We start from the raw sequence: 25,646 nt of genomic DNA, 5'->3' as shown, positions 1-25,646 counted from the left end.
TTGTTTGTGGATTCAGAAGCTACATTTGTAGATTCCTTTCTATCACCACCATTTATAACCAGGAAAATGTAACACAAACTGTAGATATTTTCTCAGGCTATAAATTTTTGTTTGTATTTGTTATTTTAGCCAATTCTACATTATAATTATTTAATAGAACCAGGGAGAAGAACAGAGACATGGGTAAAACACAAAAGATTTTTAAGGCAATAAAACTATTCTCTGTGATGTAATTGTGGATACATGACATTATTCATTTCTCAAACCAGTGGTTCACTGATACACACACACATTCATAGATACACCATTACACGTATCAACATTTCCTGGTTAAAGGGGGGGGGGGGAATGGTAAATTCCTTTGTTTGATTACCAAGCTAATAGCACAGTAAAAAAAAAAAAAAAAAAAAGTCACATCTTCACTGTAAGTAATTACCAATTGAAACCAGTTTGGTTTTCTTAGGAGTTTCTATTTTGTACTCCCCAAGAGTACACTTAGGAAGTATAAAACACTTCCATATGCTAATATTACTCATTAATAAAGACACAGGAATTAAAACATTTTCACAGATGTGATGGTATGCCACAGGGAAATATAATGAAAATAAGATTTCATGAACTATTAACTGGTTCTATTTAAAGACATTTTAGAAAAGTGTATACCTGTATACTTAAAATGGGCAAAATTTAAAAATATGGACATCTTCCTTTTTAGTCTTCCAATTTTATCAGGGAAAACAAAAAAGTTACTAAAGATAATCAGAATAATTTCAAGAGAACAGAAGCTTCAATCTTTTTTAATATTTATTTTTTAGTATTCGGCGGACACAACATCTTCGTTTGTATGTGGTGCTGAGGATCGAACCCGGGCCGCACGCATGCCAGGCGAGCGCTCTACTGCTTGAGCCACACCCCCAGCCCCGGAAGCTTCAATCGTAATGAGGCAGCAGTATGCTGGGTCAAGTTTGACCTCACCTAATTAGTCTGGAATTATTGAGAATAATAGCTGGATACATGAAAAACTGAAACCAGAACAGTTACTAATAATTCATAAGTGAGATTCATTTTCTTACTTTGTATGTAAGATGACTTCACATTCAGAAATGGGAAAGCAATTCAACCAATACTTAATCCATTTTGTCCCTATATAAAATGTAGGTTAAAAAGCTGAATGTCAGACTTGAATCTGAATCTGAAGTAAGCAGCTCACTGTGAGCTGTGTAGCTTATATGGGTTTGGGAAAGTTTCTTAATCTTTGATCATCAGTTCTCTCAAATGCAAAATAAAAATAGCAGTAGCCACTTCATATACAGTGTTTAGCACATCTCCTAGGATAAAACAAGCCAATAATAACTCAGATTATTATTATTTTATTATTAATATCACTTTTAAATATTGCATAAATATATATTTATATAAATATGCTATATCCAAGAATATAAATAAGATTACCAAATTATAAGAAAAGAATTCTTGAAGTGCAAATGTTAGTGTTTTACTATCCGAACTACTATTTATATTTGTATAGTATTAACATCTTCAAAGCACTTTCATATATGTTATCTCACTTAATCCATACAATTCTGAGGAAGGCTGCATAGGGATTTAACCAAAAAGAGTTAAATAATCTTGACTGAGGTCAAGAAGTCAACAGATGGTAGAGTCAAAGCTCTAGTTTAATTTAATTTTAATAATTTAATAATCTTTAATTTATGATTGTTTCTATATAAGAATGTCAACTACTCAGCAATAGTAGGATGAGATAAACGGCAAGGAAGCAGCTCAGAAAATGGAAAGCAAGTTAAAGCAAGCATAAATTTTAACATTAGAGGGTTAACATCTCTCATCCAAATTGCCAAGTGCCAGATGTGTTTTGAAATTCAGAATTTGCCAGGTACAGTGACACACACATTACAAGTGTAATATCAGCAGCTCAGGAGGCTGAGGCAGGAAGATCCAAAGTTCAAAGCCAGCCTCAGCAACTCAGTGAGGCCCTCAGCAACTTAGCAAGACCCCATCTAAAAATAAAAAAAATTAAAAAAGGGGCTGGGGATGTGGCTCAGTAGTTAAGTGCCCCTGGGTTCAATCACTGTTAAAAACATTTTTTTTTTCAGAACTTTTCAAATTTTAGAATAATAATGATGTTGTATGTATTGTACATAATGTAAACACCCAATAAGTCTGAGGCAGTACTTAAATGAAATATATTATTTCTGAAGCAAAATATAGGAATAGGCCCATTAAAAAGGAAAAAAGAGCAAAGAGCCTCTATTCAGTATAGTTTGCAATCAAATGAATAGTTTTATAAACTGACTCAATTTACAAGAAATTTTGGATTTCAGAACTGCAGGTCATGGAATTGAATCAATCAATAACTAAGTATCAGATAATTTGTGAAGAATACAGTAACTGCCTCAAACATGGTTTATTTTGATCTTTGGCACATGTGCTATGATCACAAGATTAAAAATAAAAATTAAGTTTTCACTGCATATTAATGCTTTTATCAAAATAATATTTTAAATACAGAAAAATCACAATGAGTTACTAAAGTTGGAATAGATTTGTGGCACTAAAGATTTTGACTTATTCCATGAAGGGATACTCAGAGGCAGAAGGAGAATTGACATTTAGTAAGGTGAGGGTGAGGATAGGGAATTGTAAAAGCATAGTGATGAGACATGTGCAAAGATATTCTGATCAAGTGAACATAACATAATTACAATTGTGATACAGAGATAGAATTGGGATATCTTATTGACTCCTGAATATAAATATGGAAACAGATTAAAAGTAGATTTAAAATTGATAAAAGCCAGATATCTGAAGACCAAGAAAGAGAGGAATTTAATTCTAATATAGAGTCAACAACAAACTACTAACAACTTTGCAAATAATTGAAGCTATGCTCCCCCAAATTTTTGTTCAAAGACTTAATCCTCTCCCTCCAGAAAAACTATGACTATATTGAAACTAAGCACTGGAGTAAGAATGATAATATTTTCTATAAACATGTAAAAGGAAAGAAGTAGGTAAATTAAAAACAAGTGATATTTAAACAGGATTACAACTTATTTTTAAATTTTCTTAAACAATGTAAATCAATAACATAAAAACTAAAACAAATGCCAATTGTGGATGATGAAACATGAATGACTTAATTCCTTGCTCTTTTCTCTACTTAACCCCCCCCCCCGCAAAATAATGGTTGTAGTTGTAAAAGATTTTTTTTAAAATTTTTTTGTAATGGTAGATGGACAGAATGCCTTTATTTTATTTGTTCATTTATATGTGGTGCTAAGGATTGAACCCAGTGCCTCACACATGCCAGGCGAGCGCTCTGCCACTGAGCCACAGCCCAGCCCCTAAAAGATTTTTTTTTAAGGGTTCGCTTTATACTACTATTTGAAAAAACATAACAACAAAAAATCAAACAAAAGGAGTAAAGGATATAAAAGGACATTTATGAAGGTCAAAAGCAGAATGTACTGAAGATGAATAATTAACCATAGCTACAGTCTTCAGTGGTAAGGATACTGTGACTCAGGGCAGTGACAAAGTACAAAATGATCTATAATCAGCAGTATTAAGTTTCAATGACAGCATTACCCAGTAAAAAAATACTCTGAACAAGTAATAGTTATTCTATGTATGTATAACATGTCAAAATACACCCTACTGTCACGTATATCTAGAAAGAAAAAAAAAAAAAGATACTCTGAAGGTAAAGGCAAGACACAATGGGAAATTTCATTAATGATGCTATCAAAAAGTTTTTTTTAATTTATTCACTTATAGTGCTGGAGTTGAACCAAGGTCTCATACATGCTAGGCAAATGCTCTACTACTAAGCTACAACCCTCAAAAAGTTTGTTTTGTTGACAGTATTGGAGATAGAACCCAAGGGCCTTGTGCATGTTAGGTAAGTGCTCTACCATTGAGCTACCTCTCTATCCATTTTTTTTTTTTTTAAGACAGGGTCTCACTAAGTTGCTCAAGTTGGCCTTGAACTAGCAGGCCTCCTGCCTCAGTCTCCTAAGTAGGTGGGATTGCAGGTGTGCATCACCACACCCTGCTAAAAAGAAATCTTGAAATTCAACAAGAATAAAACAAGCAACCCAATTTAAAAATAGGGGGACTGAGGTTGTGGCTTAGTGGTAGAATTCTCTCTTAGTACCTGCGAGCCCCTAGGTTCGATCCTCAGCACCACATAAAAATAAATAAATAAATATAAAGGTATTGTGTTCAACTACAACTAAAATACTAAAAAAAAAAAAAAAAAAAAAAATTTAAAAATGGGTAAGATCTGAACAGACACCTCACCAAAGAAGACAGACAGATGGTAGATAAGCATATAAAGGTGTACGATGTCATCTGTCATTAAGAAACTGCAAAAACAATGAAATACTACTACATAACTACAAGGAAGGTTAAGATCCAAAATAAACAACTGCTAGCCAGGGTATGAAGTAACAGGGACTCTAAACCATGGCTAGTAAAATGCAAAATCACAATCACTTTGGAAGATAATTTGGTGATTTCTTATAAAATTAAATACATGGTTACTATATTATATAGCAATTATGCTCCTTGAAACTTACAGGAGTTGAAAACTTATAAAAAATCTACATAATGACATTTATAGTAGCTTTATTCCTAATTGCCAAAAACTTGAAGTAACCAAGATGTTCTAAAGTAGGTAAATAGATAAACTGTAATATGTCCATATGATGGGATATTATTCAGTGATATTCAGTGACAAATGAGCTACCAAGTCATAAAGACAGCAGAAACAATAATTTCATATTGCTAAGTTAAAGAAGTCAATATAAAAAAGACTGCACACTATATGATTTCAACTGTATAATATTCTGGGAAAGGCAAAACTAAGACATTAAGATGATTTAGTGGTTGCAAGGAATTAAGGGAGTGAAAAGGTGGGATGAACAAGAAGTACAGGGGATTTTTAGTACAGCTTAAATATTCTGATGATACTGTAAAACTGGATATATGTTATTATTGTATATTTGTCAAAAAAAAGAGAATCTACAACACAAAGAGTGAACCCTAATGTAAAATAAGGACTTTTGCTAATAATGTAATAATATTAGCTAATCAATTTTAATAAATGTACCACACTAATACAAGATACTAACAATGGAGAAATTGTGAGGATAGTGGAAGGGATGTAAGGGTATATGGGAACTCTACTTTTCCCCTTAGTTTTTCTGTAAATCTAAATTACTCTTAAAAATCAAATCTGTATGTAAAAAAAAAAAAAAAAAAAAGATCAAGTAGAAGGAATAGATTTGACAGCTTTGAGAGGTTTTTCTAAAGTAAATTTAAGACTGCTTACATCAGAAATATTTAGGCAAAAAAAAAAAAATCATAAAACTACAAAAATGAAATGAAAATTAAGAACAATCCATGCCAGTTGTCATATCAACCCATGCCTGATCAACAGAGAATTATAAAACACCTGATAGTTTTTCTCCAGAGAAGATTCTGATTAGACAAAATCAAAATAAGGCAAAACTCAACTTACAAATGCTTTATTCACAGTTTGACACAATATCATGCTGCAGGTTAAAACAAATCTACATAGAATATTCCTAATTCACATGGAAACACATGGTTAATGGACACAAGAGAGACATTTTATTCATGCAATAGTCTATTACCTAAAAAAGTTAACCACTGCTTTTTTAAAGATGACTGGCCCAAACTATAGTACTATGTACAATATAGCATGCTATTAACAATAGATTCCTTACTGATATTTCCCCTCAGGTATTTTGTTTTACCTATATGGGGTTATTTTAACAATAGGAGTGTTAAAATAAGCCTTTTAAAACAGGGCAGGACTTATCAGCTCACCACAGACTACATTCACCCACTGATATTACCTAAAGGATCCCTGTAGGTATTTCAATATGTGACTCCTCAAGTATGTTATCCTTGGAAATATCATACTCTTAAGAGTAAACTTTAAGAGAAGGCAATAGTATGGGAATTCAGTGGTGAGTCTTTAAGGGCTATACTTCAAAGCTTCCAATGTAATCTTTCTAACATGGGATAAGTTCTGCCAATCACCAGTTATCAACCATACAAGGCAAGCAAAGACTGAATAACAGGTTTCCTATAGGAAGGGGCTAGTCAATCATTCAGCAAATACTGAGGACCTTGTATGTGTTAAGCACTACTCCAAGTGCTAAGAATACAACTAGAACTAAATATTTAAATATTTCTACCCTCATGGTGATTGTATTCTTCTATATAGGCCCAACATTCTGATCATTGAATATGTAGCAAGGGAAAGCTAATGATCAGGTTTATTTTATGAAATTAATTTATATAAATTTCAAGACTGCTATATACAGTTATTAGTTCTTACCTGGTCCTGTGTTGATAATAACGTAAACAGAGTTTCCAATGCTGCTCTTCGAACTGATGATATAGTGTGATGCAAAAAAGGCCAGACACGTGGAACTAAAACTGTAAGTGACTGCTGAATACTAATAAAGAAGACACAAATTAATCTTACTCATTCTCAGTTGAAACTCCATACAGTACCTACATATCATTCTCATGCGGATGGTGATATTGATATCGTGTCTTTTTGATGAATAAAAGATGATTCTATCTTACTTGCATATGAACATTCACTTAACATCCTCATTCAGGCGAGCGCGCTACCGCTTGAGCCACATCCCCAGCCCCTTAACATCCTCATTCGAAACTGTTATCACAGCACCAAGAGTCAGAGGAAATGCAGCCAGAAAGAAGGTTTTTCTTTGGCCCTAATGCCATGAATAACCTTTATGAAGTTAGAACTTTCCAAAATAACTATATTTATAACTATGTTTACTCAGGAAAATGGGACACATATTCTAGCTACACAATCAGGGTTTGCCAATCCTTATTCCAGCTCCATGGCTAACCCCAATGGGAGATGCACTTAAGTTTAACCCCCCTTTAAGGCCATCTCTGCCATGTATCTAAGGAGCAAGAGCTAGTATGATGGTAGCTCTGAAATTTGTTATCCTGGTTTAGCATTACTAAGTTAGAAAACCTTTTGTTTTTTCTTCTCACAGATTAGATTTTAAATGGGGAAAGAGAAGTCAAGTCTATGCTAACTTGAGCCATAAGATTCTTGCCACATTCATGAGTCTGTTGTAAAAGTTTCCTAGAATTAGGAAATGATTCATAAGTAGCATTTGAAATATACACCTCTGTAGAAAAAGGCATGAACAAAAAAAGCACATGCCAAGGTTAATTTCTTATCTATTCGTCCCTAATGTTTCCTCTCAGGACTCCTGTCTTTTAATATTATTTTTATTACTTGCAAGTTTGTATGAACATTACTTCTTGCACTTAAGTTCATTTACACATGTACTAAGTTCATTTATAAAATTCTAATTTGACCACATGCACACAAAGACATAAGAGACTTAAAATATATAAAGCATTATAACAATGTCTTGTTAATAGTGTAATTGTTCATGCACCAAAAAACATGCTGCATCCCTTCTTACATAAGCTGCAAAGTATCTGCCAAATAACACACACATGAAGCAGAATTTCTAATAATGCAATTTTGAAATAAACAAATAAAAGCATAGAAAACTACATTATTTCACATCAATTTCCCAGAATTTTCAGAACATCATTTCATTTTCTTACATTATCTAGTTTTTCTGACACCATCCTACAAGGCACAAATAAATGTCAGATCCACTCCAGCCTTTTTTTTTTTTTTTTTTTAAGTTTTATTGGAACACAGGCAAGTTCATTCCTTTATGGGTTTTAGATGGCTGTTTTCATGCTGTAACTGCAGAATGGAGTAGTTGTGACAGACACTGTTTGACTCACAAACCAAAAATATTTACTATCTGTGCCTTCACTGAAAAACTTTACCAACTCTTGATTTAGAGCAATTTAAAATCTCTGCATTTTGCAATTTAGGGAGAGTTTTCATATGGATAAACTCACTTAATTCCTATAATTTTCATTAGTAATTAAAGCATACAAAAAGTAGGAAACCCCATACATGTACCACCACTTCAATTTCTCTTTTCTACTGTTTTTACAAACACTTATTTTGTTATTCCTATTTATGTGCTGTCCTATTAGTCTAAATTTAGTGTTAAAATAAAAGCAAGTCATATTATTTGAGAGCTTTTCTACATGTTTCTTTATACATCTAATTTCTACTGGAGATACTTATAAGCCAGAACATTCTTAAGTCACAATTTTACAAACTTTCATTGACCACCCTCACAAAGTTAAGAAAAGTAATTAACATTCTCAACTGTGAGTTTTTAAAACTTGCATAGAAGGAGTCAATAATATTTAGGAGCCAGTCTTAAAAGATAGGGAACACACTAATTAACTGAGCTTTACATTAAATATCAGGATATCAAAGCCATTAACTTTAAATTTCTGGTGTATGTTTTTGGCTTCACCTAATCTCTGCCTTTGAGCATAATAGTATTATGTATTCACTTTCTGATAAAAAATTACTGAAATCAAGAATAAGAATTGAGGAAATTAACATTACAAAGAAAAAGTTCAGGGGCTGAGGCTGTAGCTCAGTGCTAAAGTACTTGCCTCACATGTGTGAGGCACTGGGTTCATTCCCCAGCACCACATAAAAATAAATAAAGATACTATGTGTTCATCTACAACTAAATAAATATTTTTAAAAAAAGTTCACAGAGAGAAAGTTTTTGAAAATAGAAAGTTGATGGTCAAGTATAATCCTATAAACTTAATATCATTAAATAATGTCTACATTATGGGACCAAAGCTGGTAACAATATGTAATGATTATGTTTTTAAAGTGAACTATTTTATGGACTTACATAACTAAAGTAACTCTAGGATAAGGAAACTGGGGGTAGGGGAGAAGCATGGAAGACTGAATTCAGAACCTTGTGCATGCCAAACACACTCTATTACTAAACTATGCCCATCCCTGAAAATAACTTCTTGCCCGAAATGTGTTGTGGCTACAATAAGGAGAAAGGGGCTGCCTGTGATCTTTGCCATCCTCAACTTAAATTTTATTACTCTTAAGATTAATTATCTGAAAAGGGTATGTAAAGAATAATAATCAAAAATAATTACCTGCATTGTTGGACCTGAGGATAAGTTAACAAAGATGAAAGAAGAGTCATAATACTATTTGTTGAAGCTGTGAGATCATCTAATTCCAGAAGAGCATCCCATAATGTATTTATAATGAAGGGTACCTATAAGATCAGTTTTCAAGAAAAGTTATCAACTTTACACAAAAATTTCACAAGCCCTGCCAATCCCAATTAACTTTGATAGTGACAGTTTTAAACAAAGTTAAGAGGGAGATATTATTTGCTATTAACATATCTCTATCCCTCTTTTTAGTGCCATTAAACTCTACTTTGGCATTTCCCTTCCTAACCATATACACACTGGGCAGAAAATTCAGAAAATAAAATAGCTAACATTGTATTTTATATAAAAAACTAAACTCTGAAGATACTGTACAGAAATACAAGACATGCCCCTTTATATAAAGCAATCTTGTTACATTTAAAATGGTACTAGCCATCATGAAAAGACAAATTTAATTTCTGAGCTCAAAATACAATGCTAGTTACACATTTAACTATTGTGTTCTAGATTTGATAAAATGGAATCACATATAACTTAAAACAATCACTTAAAAAAAATGAGGAACCAATCTAGATGCCCTTCAATAGATGAATGCATTCAAAAAATGTGGCATATATACACAATGAAATATTACTCAGCAATAAAAGAGAATAAAATCATGGCATTTTCAGGTAAATGGATGGAGTTAGAGAAGATGATGCTAAGTGAAGTTAGCCAATCCCAAAAAAACCAAATGTCGAATATTTTCTTTGATATAAGGAGGCTGATTCATAGTGGGACAGGGAGAGGGAGCATGGGAGAAATAGATGAACTCTAGATAGGGCAGAGGGATTGGAGGGGAAGAAAGGGGGCATGGGATTATAAATGATGGTGAAATGTGATGATCATTATTATCCAAAATACATGTATAAAGACACGAATTAGTATGAATATATTTTGTATACAACCAGAGATATGAAAAATTGTGCTCTATATGTGTAATAAAAATTGTAATACATAATGCTGTCATATATATAAAAAATGAAACCAGATTAAAAATTATTTCAAAAACTAAAATAAAAACAAACAAAAAATAAGGAGTAAAATAAAGAAGAAATTCTCAAGGAATGTCTCTGTATATTATGTATAGGAAGAGAGTAAACAGGCACAATTCATTCTTCCCAGGGACAACATATATATTCAACATTACATGCACCAGAGGATATCTGTCACAAGAAAATTGAGAATAAAGGAGGAAAAAAATCCATATCCCAAATGTAAATATGCTCTACAGAAAACAACAACAACAAACAAAAAATACTAAAAAGTTTAATTTACTTTTTGTGTCTGAAGATAGACTAGGCTTTCAACTACAGGCACTAATGATGCTGCAGCAACCGCTCTGACATCATCATCAAGATCCTGGAGTCCTTCAATTATTCTAGTTAAAACTTTAGGCAATAAAGTATTAATTACATCCTGTAAAATAGTACATCAAAACAGATTAGTTTTCTACAGTACAACTGTTGTGCTTAAACATTTCTATTAAATTTGCCATGTGATAGCATAAAGTCCAACATTTATATATTTTAAAAAATCACACAAACAGAAAAGAAAAATAACATCAGTAGAAGCCAACAATAAACAATCCATGTGAGAAAGACTATTAAGTACTTTATTACTGATGTGTCTTCAATATTTGAAGATGTTTCCTAAATAAGATTACAGATTTTTTTTTAAGAGAGAGAGAGAGAGAGAGAGAGAGAGAGAGAGAAAGAGAATTTATTTATTTATTTTTTAGTTTTTGGCAGACACAACATCTTCGTTTGTGTGTGGTGCTGAGGATTGAACCTGGGCCGCACGCATGCAAGCCAAGCGCGCTACCGCTTGAGCCACATCCCCAGCCCAAGATTACAGATTTTCTGTGTGAACATGGACACACACATACACAGGGTAGAACCTTAGCTCCATTTCTTATTCAATGTCAGGGACAACCAAAGCAGGTATGAGAGAAGAGGAAAAGAAAAGGCATCCCTTGCTGCTTCTCACTATTCCCATATAATCTCTTCTCATTTTCCCCAGTAGGAACGGCACCCAGAAACTACTTCTTTGATCATACACTAGGGGTCTCCCGAAGAATTGGTCTTGCTATGAAATAGGGAGAGCTTTTCTAAAACTAGTAAGGCGTTTCCATTTGTGAGAAACACTGCTGTTCTCTACATGGGCCACAGATCACAACATAGAAAAGCAGTTTTTGTTTGTGAGGGTGATGGGTGTGGAAAAAGTACTAGAGCCAGGAAAAATAAGGAAGGAAGTAAAGAAGAAAATAAGGTACAGAGAGCCCTTGAGTTAACAAGCAAAAATCACAAGGAAATGTCACGTTGTTGGCAGTCATTTAAAACAAAACAAAAAAACCTTAGAAAACTTCAAAAAGCTGTGAGCTTGTATTTAAGGACAGGAAGGGAGTTTTCAATTCTTTTACATCATGAACAAGACAAGAGGGGAAAAGCTGGTCCAAAGCATTAAGGAGCCATTCTGTGTGGTTAATGAAAATAAACTAAGAGGAACACCCCCAACCCCAGCATGCTTCAAACCATGAAGGATTTACCTGACGAACTGCCAAAGCATATTTTATTCCCAGTAGACCACCATGCCTAACTTCCCATTGTTCTTGTGTAAGTAATTTTAGCAGCACATCCACAGTCTTATGAACTCCTGTTTCATTCATGTGTTTCAAAACCACACCTAATGTCTGAGCGCAAGTTTCCCGAACTGGCGCTACAACCTACAGATGAGAAAGAAAGAGAAGTTATATTTGCAAAAATATACAAACTTATTTTCTATAATTTAAAATATGATTGGGCAAAAGATTCATTTTGATGACACTTACTTCATCAGAAACAAAGTCTCCAAATCTATCCAATGCAAAAACACAAAGGAGTCTAATAACTAAGTCTTCCAACCATTCTTGATGCTGCTGAATCATCTATCAAAACATAATCAGTTTTTAATAACAAAGATCACACTTTGTAAATAGGTCTTTAGGAATAACTTAGATCCAAAATAAAAATAAAATACTAGGACTATTTTATTTTTTTAATATTTATTTTTCACTTTTCGGTGGACACAACATCTTTATTTTATTTTTATGTGGTGCTGAGGATCGAACCCAGAGCCCCGCACATGCCAGGAGAGCGCATTACCGCTTGAGCCACATCCCCAGCCCCTAGGACAGACTATTTTAGCCGAATGAACAATAACCAAAAAGTAGAACCATTTTAATTACTACCTTTAAAAATTAAGTATATCCTCTTTGCTGATTTAATTTGACTCCCACATAGTATATAAAAAGTCTTAAATTGATGGATTCTCTTACTTGTACTTCAAGGAGAAACTAATGACTTAAGGTTGCTCAGGTATTAAATAAACTTGTTACATATCTACTATTCTAATACCAGTGTCTCTTGCTACAACAATCATGCTGCTCTCGAACCTTTCCACTAACCTCTTATTCACCTTACTCTTCCACTTCATTATGTCTTGCTCAAATACTCTTGCTTCTACATGTTTTCCCACTCAATGTTTCCAAACATGTCCTTCCCCAAACTTATTTTTCCTGTTTATAAACAAACTTCCTATCTTTCCTTTTTGCCTCTTCATTTCTTTAAAAATTTTGTTTATCAATGGATCTTCATTTTATTTATTTATTTATATGAGGCACTGAGATTCAAACCCAGTGCTTCACACATGCTAGGTAAGCACTCTACCACTCATAATTCTTCCTATTATTTACCCCTCACTCCTACTTCATGATGCATACTTTTGTTACTTCCCTCTACGGGAAAAACAAACCAATTACTAAAAAACTTGGCGATATTCAGAGCTTTAATACACTTACCTCTTCTAAAGTGCTATCTCCCATTTTACCACCACTTTTTCCATGAGCTTTAAGAATTTCCCTTAATCCAGTGCCTGCACCGTGTCGAACCTAAAAAGAACCAAAGAAGCAAATGTCAGAGATGAAATGTTTAAAGAAACCAATCTTTCCTTCAATTAAGAAAAAAGGAGGGCTGGTGTTGTAGGTCAGTGGTAGAGCACTTGCCTTGCATGTGTGAGGCACTGGGTTTAATCCTCAGCACTACACCAAAAATAAAAGACATTGTGTCCATCTACAACTAAAAAGGGGGCCGCTGGGCACAATGGCACACGCCTGTAATTCCAGTGGCTCAGGAGGCTGAGGCGGGAGAATCACGAGTTCAAAGCCAGCCTTAGCAAAAGCAAGGCACTAAGCAACTCAGTGAGACCTCCGTGTCTAAATAAAACACAAAATAGGGCTGCGGATGTGGCTCTGTGGTAGAGTACCCGAGTTCAATCCCTGGTTCCCCCTCATCCCCCCGCAAAAAAGGAAGAACTGAGGATGTAGCTCTGTGGTAAAGTGATCCTGGTTTCAATCCCCAGTACTGCAAAAATAAACAAACAAATAAACAACAACAAAAAACACCTATTCTAAAAATCTTTCTACGATATAAATCCACATGGTTGTCACTCTATCTCCTATCTGCATTTCAGAACTATCCATAATAAGGGAAAAGGGAGAATAAAGAAAGCATTATATTTTTTTTCAGTCTCAAAACAATATTTTAGAACTATATGCAACAAAAATAAGCTCTAGCTCTGGCACATGCCTGTAATTCCAGTGACTTAGGAGGCTGAGATATAGGAGAATAATAAGTTCAAGTCCAGCCTTAACAACTCCAAGAGACCCTTGGCAACTTAGCAAGATACTGTCTTGAAATTTTTAAAAAATAATAAAATAAAAAGGACTGGGGATGTGGCTCAGTGGTAAAAGCTCCAACGTAATCAGTGTTAAGTGCCAAAAAATGAAAATTCAAACAAAATGTCTCATGACTAATGCTTTACTGTTGCCCTGGGATAAATCGCCTTTCTTAGTAAAGGTAAGGATACTTTCCCCAGTGTCATCTGGAAGGGGAAAAAAAAACAAACAAGCTACTGACACCATACTCAAAACCTCATTTGAGCCAAGACTTGAATAAACAGAAGTACATAAAAGAACAGAAATGCTGCTAAAACCTTTCAAAGCATTTTTTTTTCCTTTGCTGTGCTGGGATAATGCATAGTACGCAAGTGCTCTACTACTGAGTTACATTCCCAAGCCCAAAGCAAAAATTTTTTTTTATTTTTATTTTTTAGTTACCTTAGGGTCAAAGGGGGACAGACTAGGTTAAGACTACCAATTCAACAAATTCAATCAAATGTTTCACTATCATCTTTCTTACATACTGAAACCTATTCAAGATTTTCTTTGAAGAATATTTTTGAGGGTGAAAAACTGGTTTTGAAACCACTCCTTGTTTTTTTTTGTGTGTAGAGGATTAAAATCAGGGTCTTGTGCATGCTAAGCACAGGCTTACTGAGCTATATCCCCAACCTCTGAAAGTACTGTTCTTGATTAATCAAAACTATCCATTCAAAGAAAAGGAAACAATGCCTGGGAGAAAAATGCATGCTTTTAGATTATAGTCAACAGAATGAAAAGAAATAAATAATTCACTTTAAAGTATGACTAAAAGGATATAAAAGGAGAAAAGCCAGTCTCAATTTTTCTACTTCAAGGTCAATGATATGATGTGCCCTGATGTCCTAGTCTCTAGAGAAGACTAGAGACCCTTGACAAAGTATACTGGGTCAAGACACTGTTTCCTTCATCAGCACAAAAAATAAGAGCCCAGAGAAACTGTAATGAAGATATCTTACCTCCCAGGAGGGATTAAAAAGGTCATTGCAAAGTTCTTCACAAAAGCTTTCCAAAGGCCATTCATTTGTCTGAATAAGAAAGAAAGTTACTACTAGTTTAAAAGATCTGTTTTATGCTAACATTTAGTAATTCAATAAAAGTATTCATTTGTAGGTTTAAGTGGCAGTAATTAAGCTCTAAATTTTTAAAAAATAACTATTTTTTTTAGTAATAAAGATGCAAAATGTTCACCAATAAAATTTCTCAACTGATAAATTACTTAGTACTCTCAACTGGACATTAGCTTCAGAAATTATAAACAATTTTAACAGACACTTTAGGCTATTTCAGTAGTACCTCTTCAATTAAGGAAGAGCTGTCTGGAATGTTGTCAATCAAGACTTTGGAATCATTTGCAGTCTGATTAACAACAACATTTGCTATTTTCCGTCTCTTTTCTTCTGGCTCCCCATCAGTGCTATCATTGCTAAAAAATAAAAGACAATATTTCAAAAAGTAGGCAAAGGATAATGTGAACCACAATGAATGTAAGAAAATCCATCACTTGAATAAATGCTCTAGCATATTCTGCTTATATGATTTATTAAAAATCTCATGTATCAAATAACTGAAAGTAACTACTTAATATTTTTTGAGCAAAATATATCCCACCACTCTATGGGTCAATGAATGCTTCCTTTCAAATTGGATGCCAAATCTAATGATCACTCTTTCTTCCCCCGGAGAACCAGCTCCACTCCTTTTTAAATTACAACAATGTAATCTGGCCTAGCATAACACCATCTTCTTTAGGCTTCAGTATTCTGGAGAAAACGAATATGCTGAATAATACCAGGTTCATGAAAGAAATCTGAGCCTCCCTAACCTCAACCTCTATTATTCTTCCCTTAATTTTTCCCAATCTAGCTACATTGGTTGGTCACTTTACATTCTTAAATTTATTAGGTGTCTCTCCATTGTTAGATATTTGCTTTTATAATTTCCTCTATTTGGAATGTCTTTTTCTAGATACTCAGAGCCACTCTTACTTCTTTCTTATCTTACTCAGAAGTCACTTCTGTGAAGCCCTTCCAGGCCATCCAATCTAAAATTTCAAGTTCTGTATCCACATTTCTTTCTCATTTTATCCTTTTCTCCACATTTAACCCTTATCATTAAAGTGACAAACATATATAACACAACATATCTCATTATACATCTTTCTTTCCCTTTAAGCTCCAATGGCAGAAATTCTAATCTATTATATTCACTACTGAATACTCTGGGCCTACAACAGTATCCAGCAGATAGAAAGTATTTAACAACTTTAGTGGGATGAATGATTTGTAAACTCTGAAAAATAAGTCTATCTTTCCAACACTCAAATCTTTGGGTAAAGTATGTGAATAAAAACTAGTAGGAACATTTATTAGGTTACTAAGAGTAACCTAATTATCCTTTATCCAAAATGCTTGGGACAAGAAGTGCTTCTGATTTTAATTTTTTGCATTTTTGGAATATTCTGGAACATTTAGATCAACTTGTTTATGATCTAATGAGTTATTCACTTTAAAAACTAGTTAATTTTAATAAAATTTAAACCCTTAATAAAACAAAACTTAATCCCAAGTATAATTTCTTTGAGAGAGAGAGAGAGAGAGAGAGAGAGAGAATTTTTTTAATATTTATTTTTTAGTTTTCGGTGGACACAACATATTTTATTTTTATGTGGCGCTGAGGATCGAACGCAGCGCCCTATGCATGCCAGGCGAGCACGTTACCGCTTGAGCCATATCCCCAGCCCCCAAGTATAAATTTCTACCAAGGGATGCTCATTGGTGCTTAGCTTTTAAACAACTACTATAAACACCTTTTATCTTTATATGAACAGAAAAACAACACACGGGGCTGGGGATGTGGCTCAAGCGGTAGCGCGCTCGCCTGGCATGCGTGCGGCCCGGGTTCGATCCTCAGCACCACATACAAACAAAGATGTTGTGTCCGTCGAAAATTAAAAAATAAATATTAAAAATTCTCTCTCTCTCTCTCTCTCTCTCTCTCTAAAAAAAAAAAAAAAGAAAAACAACAAAGTACTGCTATTTGCAACAACTACTATCTGCCTATAAAGTTCTAATTTTATAAGAGTTTCAATGTTTACTAATTCATCATTTACTCAAAAATTTCTTGAACACCAATCAAAGACTCTGATTTAACAGATAAAAATAAGGGCCAAAAAAACTGGACATTAAGAACCTCAGAGAACATCTGGAGGAAGCCATTTTGAACTCCCTTTGAGAACCACTGGTCTAAGCCACACACAGATAACACTTTGATTAACTCATTAAGAAACTGATGGGCTGGGGATGTGGCTCAAGCGGTAGCGCGCTCGCCTGGCATGCGTGCAGCCTGGGTTCGGTCCTCAGCACCACATACAAACAAAGATGTCGTGTCTGCCAAAAACTAAAAAATAGACATTAAAAAATTCTCTCTCTCTCTCTCTCTCTCTCTTTTTCCTTTTTTTTTTTTTTAAAGGGAAACTGAAAAGAATGGCTTTATCTATAGAGTTCTTTTCTACAAGATTGAGTAAGCAATCCTCGATCATTACCACAATTTAGCATAAGCCCAGCCTAGGGAAGAGATGATACAATACCTTGACAATACTTCTCACTTTACTTGACAGTATTTTTAACTTATGATCTTTTGACCACCTCTCTGAAATCCTTCTCTACTAATCTCCCTTTCATCCACTTATTCCCAGCCAAACTGCCCTTCTGATTCTTGAATATTTCAAGATTAAGGCATTTACATTTATTCCCTCCACCTGGAATACTTTTTCCCCTTTGTAATCTTTAGCCATCATTTGGAGCTGATAATTAGAAACAAACAAACAAACAAAAAAATCTATTCGGGAGGACTTTTCTTGGGAAGTGGTCTTAGTCTCCAGTAACAGTAAATACTCTCTGACAACTAAGAAAAACAATCCAAACAGTACTCCCCAATTAAACAAAAAAACGGCAAAATGTTTTTTACAAATCAAGCAGACATAGATTTTAACTACACAACATTATTGTTTTAAGTGAAAAAACAGAAAGACGACTACCTCTTCTCATTAGTTTCCACTGCATCCCTGGATCTCTGTTTTGCAAAAAGCTTGGCCATTCTTTTAGCTTTATTCTTTTGTCTATTGCTCATTCCTGCTCGGAATTCTGAGTCAATCAACTCTGCTGCCTGGAGCATCTAAAAGAGTAAAAGAATGCTGAGTTTGAACTTCAGAGGTTAAAATAAGTACTTATAGTCTCAGCCTCAGTAGAGGACTAATTTACAGAGGATTATACTATAAATTTCAGTATATACAGATCAATCACATTCTTTGACAGCCCTATGCTATGCTATTCTATTGTATAGCTGTACCATAATTTCATTTTCTTCCTCCTCCTTCCTTATTCTTCCAATTCCCAACAGATACACCTTTTAACTTTTTATGCCACACACATGGCACAAATGAATGCTAACCCATAAAAAGGGCTTTGAAGAGGTGAGACTTCAAAATAACCACATTACCAATTAAAAGTTATGAGAATAAAGAATGTCCACAAAAGAAATATTATCATCAAGAATGGGAAGTGATACTCCATGTATGTATAATATGTCAAAATATACTCTAGTGTCATGTATATATAAAGAGAAGAAATTTTTAAAACTAAAATGCCAAAAAAAGAAACAAATCATCATCTGTTCAAAAAAAGTAAAAAATAATTACAGCCATAAGTGATTAATTGGTCTAGTACACTATAGGTAACTGAGCCCAATAACCACTCACTGCCTACTTGTTTTGCTCTTTTTTTATTCATGTGAGATACTAATAAAGACTGTGTAATAAACAAGGGACAGTGGTTTGTGCCAGTGATCCCAGTTACTTGGAAGACAGAGGCAGAAAGATCAGAAGTATCATTTGAGGTCAGGAGTTTGAGCATAGGCAACATAGTGGGTGGGTGGGTGGGTAGGGAGGAATCTGTGATAGAAATGATTTAAACCCATGCCTAAAAATCTGTGACAAACTGTATGATTCAACTAGAATTTATACATATATAACTGGGTATGTTACTAATGTGATGCTCTGTTGCAGTTTTGGTCCAGGAAGCACTGGCATATACATAAGTCAACTATTAACCGTAACATCCCCTGACATCTGTAACATATAATGCCAACTAAACATGGACCTAGCAAATCCCAAATTATCATTATTCATCCCTATCTAAGTATTCTGATGTCTACAGATCACTTTCTCTAAATATACCTCCTTATACATTTCCTTATACCATGCTCAATTATCCATCATAGTATCACATTACTTGATTTTTATTAAATCTCCTTTCTTTTTATACATCTTTATGTTTCTCTTTCTACCACATTTCTTTCCATTCCTTCCTGGCTGTCATTATATTTCTTCCTCTTTATACTCTCTCCTTTTACCTACTGGTATCTGCCATTTTATTCTATGCCAACATCATTCATCATCACACATGCCTCAGCCCTAAAAAATACACTTCATAAATTCTAATGGTTTAGAACTAGTATAAGGCAAATAGAATCAGCAAAAAGAAAGGACAAAATAAGCAGGAATTCTCAATGGGACCCATGAGCTCTAAAGAATATTGGGGGATGGGGAAGAAATATTAACTCCTTGAAATGTAGTATTTTACTTGTGTGTGAGCAAAGAGCCACAACTTTTACTAGAACTTCAAACAGTCTGTGGCATTAAAATAAAAAAGTTAAAAAAGCACATTTGCATCCACTGGGAACTGAAAGACCAATGAAAAAGGAGGGAAAAAAGTGAAAAGAGGGAAAAAAGTGCTGATTCTATTTGCCTTTTATTTTGTACAGCCACAAAATAAAACAAAAGGAAGTTATCTAAAAGAATGTGATCAATCTGTATACAATGATATACTAAATTGTATGAACTGGGAAAAGGTAAACAGGGCTTAAATGGACACATACATACTTGCATGTGTACAGAAAATTGCAGGAAGGATGCACAAGAAACTTTAAAAAAAAGGGTTGTTGATGAGGCATGGGGACATGTATGTCCATGAACATGGGCAAAAAATGTTTTACTTCACACTGTACATCCTTTTTTTGTTGTTATTGTTTGAAAGTGTTTTTTGGACATTTTCCCTCATAAATCACAGCTCTGAAGACCTCTATCATCAAATCTATCTATAATTGTTTTAATAGCTTTTCTTTCTCACTCTTCCTCCAAATTACTTTTTCTTTCATACACACACACACACACACACACACACACACACACACAAAAGGAACGGAAAGAACAAATGCAGCAACTAGGATCTTTCAATACCAATGGCTCCTAAAAGGGTCACCACAGCTTTTATTTAACAGTCCAATGTTTAGGAGATAGGCTAAGTTTCTTTCTCCACAGAATCTGTCTGCAGAAATTTAGTTTATATGCTGAGAGTGGTGACACATGTCTGTAATCCCAATTACTTGACAGGCTGAAGAAGGAATATTGCAATTTCCAGGGCAGCCTAGGCAACCAAGAGAGACCCTATATCTCAAATACAATTGGGGAGGGTGGGGGGATAGGGGAGATTGAACTCAGGGGCACTTGACCACTGAGCCACATCCCCAGTCCTATTTTTTTTTTTTTTTTGTATCTTATTTAAAGACAGGGTCTCACTGAGTTGCTTAGTGCTGTGCTTTTGCTGAGGCTGCCTCAGCCTCCGGAGCCACTGGGATTACAGGTTTGCACCATTGTGCCCGGCTCAAATACAATTTTTAAAAAGGGGCAGGGATATAATGATATAGGTGAAGTGCTTGCTTATTAGCATGTTTGAAGCCTGGGTTTAATCCCCCATATCACACACACAAAAAAAAAGAATAAATAAAAACATAAATTTTCTTTATGAAAACAGTATAGTGGCACTAAACAACAATAATAAAATTAAGCACAGCATTTAAAAAGAATTACAAATGCATAAGTGAAATGAAGTAAACCCTCTGTGTGATTTGCAAACAACCAACCACATGTTTTACCTACAGGTTGTTTGTTTACAAGGGCTGCTGAAGTTGGTGTATAATCCAAATCTTCATCATTGAAGAGTTCTTCAGTACTCATTCCAATTGCTTCTCCCATATTAAGGCCAAGTTTCTTCTGTAATAGTTTTCGCTGACGTGCTATCCTCTCTTTAGGATCTACTTCACCTTTAAACAGAAAAGAAATACATTTCCTCCAAATCAGTTACGAAAATGTCTACTATATGCATATCAGACTCCATTAAAACAAACCATTATACCCCTTCTACCAAAAGAATCACACTCACAATAATATCAACATCCCATAAATCCACTGCCTAATCATGACTGAAAAAGAGTATTCTAACTAACAAAACATTTTAAGAGTTTTCCCTGAGATAGTTTCATTGTCACATTATCCATTATCTAGTATATATGAAACAATAAGATTTATTCTTATGGAAATAAAACAATCTTATTTTATAGCTAGAAAGCTCTAACTAGACTACAAAACAAAATCTCAATTTTAATAGCAGATCACTAGTATTGGGGACTAACCCAATGGTAGTCTACCACTAGGCTATGTTCCCAGTTCTTTTTTGAAACAAGGTCTCACTAGCAAAGTTGCCAAGGCTGGCCTCAAACTTATGATCCTCCTGTTTCAACCTTCCAAGTAGCTGGGATAACAGGTGTGTATCATGTACCCTGCTAAAATCTAGATTTTATTTAACAGAAAAGATCAACAAATAAATATTTATTCCAAATGTGGCCTTTATATGTTTTCAAATGATGTATTCCAAATAACAAAGATAAGGGGAAAAAAATAGGTTTTGAATGTTTCAAGTAAACAAACCCTTGATTCTTCAGTGGACAAGAGCAGAATACACAAAAAGATATTACTTCAAAAATAAAAATTGAGCCTTAAAACAATGAAACTACAAAAGAGGTCTCTCTACATTGTTGAAATTTTTTTAGTTTTAAAAACAATAATGACCTGCTTCTTGTAATGTCTGAGTAAGTTCCTCTTAGAATAACCCTCTGCAGATAGCAACCCTGGTCAAAATGTTATTTTAACAACTACCTGAAGGGCCAGGCACAGCAGCGCATGCTTATAATCCCAGCGGCTCAGGAGGCTGGGGCAGGAGAATCACGAGTTCAAAGCCAGACTCAGCAAAAGCAAGGCACTAAACAACTCAGTGAGACCCTGTCTCCAAATAAAATACAAAAAAATAGGATTGGGGATGTGGCTCAGTGGTCGAGTGCCCCCGAGTTCAATCCCCAGTACTGCCTCCCCACCCCCCAAAAAAACTACCTAAAGGGACTAAAAATGGAATGTGCAAAACATACCAATAAAACTATTTTAAAAAAAGAAGTTGTCCTAGACTGCGCTTGGTGGCACATGCTTGTAACCCCAGCTACTTGGAAGACCAGGGTAGGAGGATAACAAGTTCAAGGGAGTCTTGGCAACTCAGCAAAAAACTAAACCAGGGACTTGGGATATAGCTCAGTGGTAGAATGTTTGCCTCGCTTGGGTGAGACCTGAAGTTCAATCCCCAGTATCAAAAATAAAAACATAAATAGAAACTAAAGGCAAGGGGACTGGGATTGTAGCTCAGGGGTAGAGCACTGGCCTAGCATGTATGAGGCACTGGGTTCAATTCTCAGCACCACATATAAATAAAATAAATGTCCACTGACAACAAACAAACAAATAAATAATAAATAAAGGCTAAGGAGTAGATCAGTGGTAGAGTACTTTGGCTACCATGCATGAGGCTCTGGGTTTCATCCTCAACACTGCAAAAAAAAAAGTTCTGACAAGGATGTGGAGAAATTGGAATCCTTATGCACTCTTGGTAAAAATATAAAGTGATGCAATTGCTATGGAAAACTTATAGTAGTTTATCAAAAGATTAAAAACAGAATTATATTATCTGCTTGGAAATTCGCTCCTAGGTATACAACCAAAAGTACTGAAAGCAGAAACTACTCAAACAGATATGTGTTCACAACTGCATTATTTACTATAGCCAAAGTGTGGCAATGATGGATGAAAGGGTAAATAATATGTGATTTATACACACATGAAATATTACTGAGCCTTTAAAGAACAGAAACTCTAACACTACAACGTGAATAAATCTAGAGGAGTTGCTGTTAAGTGAAATAAGCCATTCATACAAAGTAGAATGGTGGTCACCAGGAGCTGGGGCAAGGGGAAGCGGGAAGTTTCTATTTAATGGGTTTAATGTTTCAGTCTTGCAATATTTAGACTTCTGAAACCTGGCTGCACAACAACATATGTACTTAACACTATTGAACTGTATACTTCAAAACAGTTAAGATGATAAATTTTATGTTATGCATACTTTACCACAATTTTTTAAAGAAACCTAATACATTTCATAACAGTAATAAGAATTACTACTGAATTACTTACTACTGATATATGTTACAACATGGATAACATTCTGCTAAGTAAAAGAAGCCAATCACCAAAGATCACATATCATATTTCATTTACAAGTAAGGTCCAGAATAGGAAATCTATAGTCAAAACATAGACAAATGGTTTCTTAGAGCAAAAAGGAGAAAGAAAGTAGGAGGATAAAAGAGTAATAGCTTAAAAATATGGGTTTCTTTGTGAGGCAATTAAAATGTTCTAAAATTGACTGTGATGCAGCTATGGTGGTGCATGCCTATAATCCCAGAGACTTGAGAAGTTGAGAAGGGAGAATTCCAAGTTCCAGGTCAGCCTCAGCAACTCGGGGATACCCTCAGCAACTTAGTGAGACCCTGTCTCAAAAGTAAAAAAAATTTTAAAAAGGGGACTGAAGATGTAACTTGGTAGTTAAGCACTCCTGGGTTCAAGCACCAGTACCAGTCAATTAATTAATTAATTAGATTTAACTGACTCTAGTGACACTGCATGTCTGGGAATATAATAAAACCCACTAAACTACACTTAGTAAACTTACTGTTTAGCAATAACTGTTCCAAAAATAAAGCCTTTTAAGAGTTCTACTTCCTAATTAAAATAACTATACTTTGCTGAAATGGGTAAATTGCATGAAATGTGAATTATATTTCAATAAAGCTATTTGAAAAAAATTTTAAAAGATTGCTCTACTCAAGCCTGGTGAGGTGGCACATGCCTATAATCCCAGCCACTTGAGAGGGTAAGGAAGGAGGACTGCAATTTGGAGGTCAGCCTGGGCAAATTAGAGAAACACTGAATAAAAAATAAAAAGGGCTGGAGATGTAGTTTCAAAGCACCGCTTGGTTCAACCCTCAGTGCCAAATAATTTAAAAGAAAAAAAGAAAAGCAAGGTTGCTCTAGTCAGAAAGGAAAAAAACTAGGCATCCAAAGGTAAATACTTTTGGATCACAAGTCTCACAACACTGACCCCCAAACTTGTCTTCCCAATCCAAGGAAAGTCCTACAGGGAAATTATCAACACAACTTAACTGCAAAGCAAACTTAGACAAATAGCTATACTAATCATGTATAGACATTCATATGAGAAAACAAAAACAGGTCATTTAAAGTAAAAACAAAACAAACAAAAAAAAAACCCTAACTTCAGGTTTTCAATGAGCACTGTTCAAGCAAGGTGTGACTTATCATACTAACACTGAGTTCTCAAGAAAATGGGGTTTTGAATCTGGTTATATATCAGAGTCACTTAAAGAGCTGTTCTTTATTTTTATTTGTTTATTTTTTGTTGTTCAATATATTGTTTTAGTTGTAGATGGACACAATACCTTTATTTTATTTATTATGTGGTGCTGAGGATCAAACCCAGTGCCTCACATGTGCTAGGCAAGTGCTTTATCGCTGAGCTACAGCCCTAAAGAGCTGTTCTTTTAAATACAATTTTGCATTGCTCTCCACAGATCTAAGAAATCATAAATCTATAGGATAAGACCCAAACACACATTTTTAAAAAGTGGCAAAGAAGATACTATCTTTTATATGTGGAAAAAGAATCAAGGATTTCTTATAACATCTATGATATTCTAATAAGCTTAGTAAACTTACTGTTTACCAATAATGGCTTCAAAATAGTTTTTTAAAAGAGTTCTATGTCCCTTATCTAAAAAACTATGCTTTTCTTGAAACTTAAGAAAATTATTCTGTTAATTCTCTCTAAAAATAAACTAGATATTTTAAATAAAAACCATAAGAGAAAATGGCTTCTGACGATTTTTAAGAGGAACAAATTGAAGTTCCGTTTAGAGATTAACAAAACTAAAATGCTTTGAATGATAATTAATTAGCAAGAAACAAAAAGCCCTATTCAGTTTTGGTTTTTAGTCAAAGGGCAACTTATTTACTTACAGAAATCCATTAAAAACATCAAGGTTTTTCCACTCAAGGCCACAATCTTGAATGGCCAAAACATTTATTTTATATCCAGATAGATTCTGTAAGTTTAAAGATAATGGGACAATTATCTATCCAAATTTTAATTTTTAGTTTTTGCTTTAGATGCCAGCATGAGAAGATCCAACCATATTAGAAACACAAGATAAAGATAAAACAACCATGGGGCTGGGAGTGCATTTCGCTAGTAGACTGCTTGCCTAGCATGCAGAAGGCCCTGGGTTTGATCCCGAACACTGTCAATAAATAAAACAATCAAATGATCTCTCAAATTTCCACAGCTGGGAAAACATTACTATAATCTATACTGTGCTAAAACTGATTTTTAAATCTATT

At 34.3% G+C, this 25,646-nt stretch overlaps 1 protein-coding gene and 1 long non-coding RNA gene across 3 annotated transcripts in view; one reads left to right on the top strand and one right to left on the bottom strand.

Annotated features, from left to right (window-relative positions):
* LOC308633948 overlaps positions 1-25,646 on the top strand; it is a 132,999-nt gene that overhangs the window by 23,953 nt on the left and 83,400 nt on the right. The gene's annotated exons all lie outside the window — the stretch shown is intronic.
* Positions 1-25,646, bottom strand: part of BTAF1 (B-TFIID TATA-box binding protein associated factor 1) — a 90,262-nt gene that overhangs the window by 39,822 nt on the left and 24,794 nt on the right. For both annotated transcript variants that reach the window (XM_081267369.1, XM_081267370.1), the window contains 10 exons: positions 20,949-21,112; positions 17,991-18,127; positions 15,248-15,377; positions 14,911-14,979; positions 13,034-13,123; positions 12,026-12,121; positions 11,744-11,920; positions 10,474-10,614; positions 9,130-9,254; positions 6,395-6,515 (listed from right to left, as the gene is read on the bottom strand). In XM_081267369.1, the coding sequence (XP_081123495.1) occupies positions 6,395-6,515; positions 9,130-9,254; positions 10,474-10,614; positions 11,744-11,920; positions 12,026-12,121; positions 13,034-13,123; positions 14,911-14,979; positions 15,248-15,377; positions 17,991-18,127; positions 20,949-21,112 (1,250 nt within the window). The remainder of the gene's footprint in view (positions 1-6,394; positions 6,516-9,129; positions 9,255-10,473; positions 10,615-11,743; positions 11,921-12,025; positions 12,122-13,033; positions 13,124-14,910; positions 14,980-15,247; positions 15,378-17,990; positions 18,128-20,948; positions 21,113-25,646) is intronic.

The sequence above is a fragment of the Spermophilus citellus genome (genome assembly GCF_964194105.1).
Source record: "Spermophilus citellus genome assembly, chromosome: 15".
NCBI classification, from domain to species: domain Eukaryota; kingdom Metazoa; phylum Chordata; class Mammalia; order Rodentia; family Sciuridae; genus Spermophilus; species Spermophilus citellus.
This window is presented reverse-complemented; position numbering and strand designations above follow the sequence as displayed.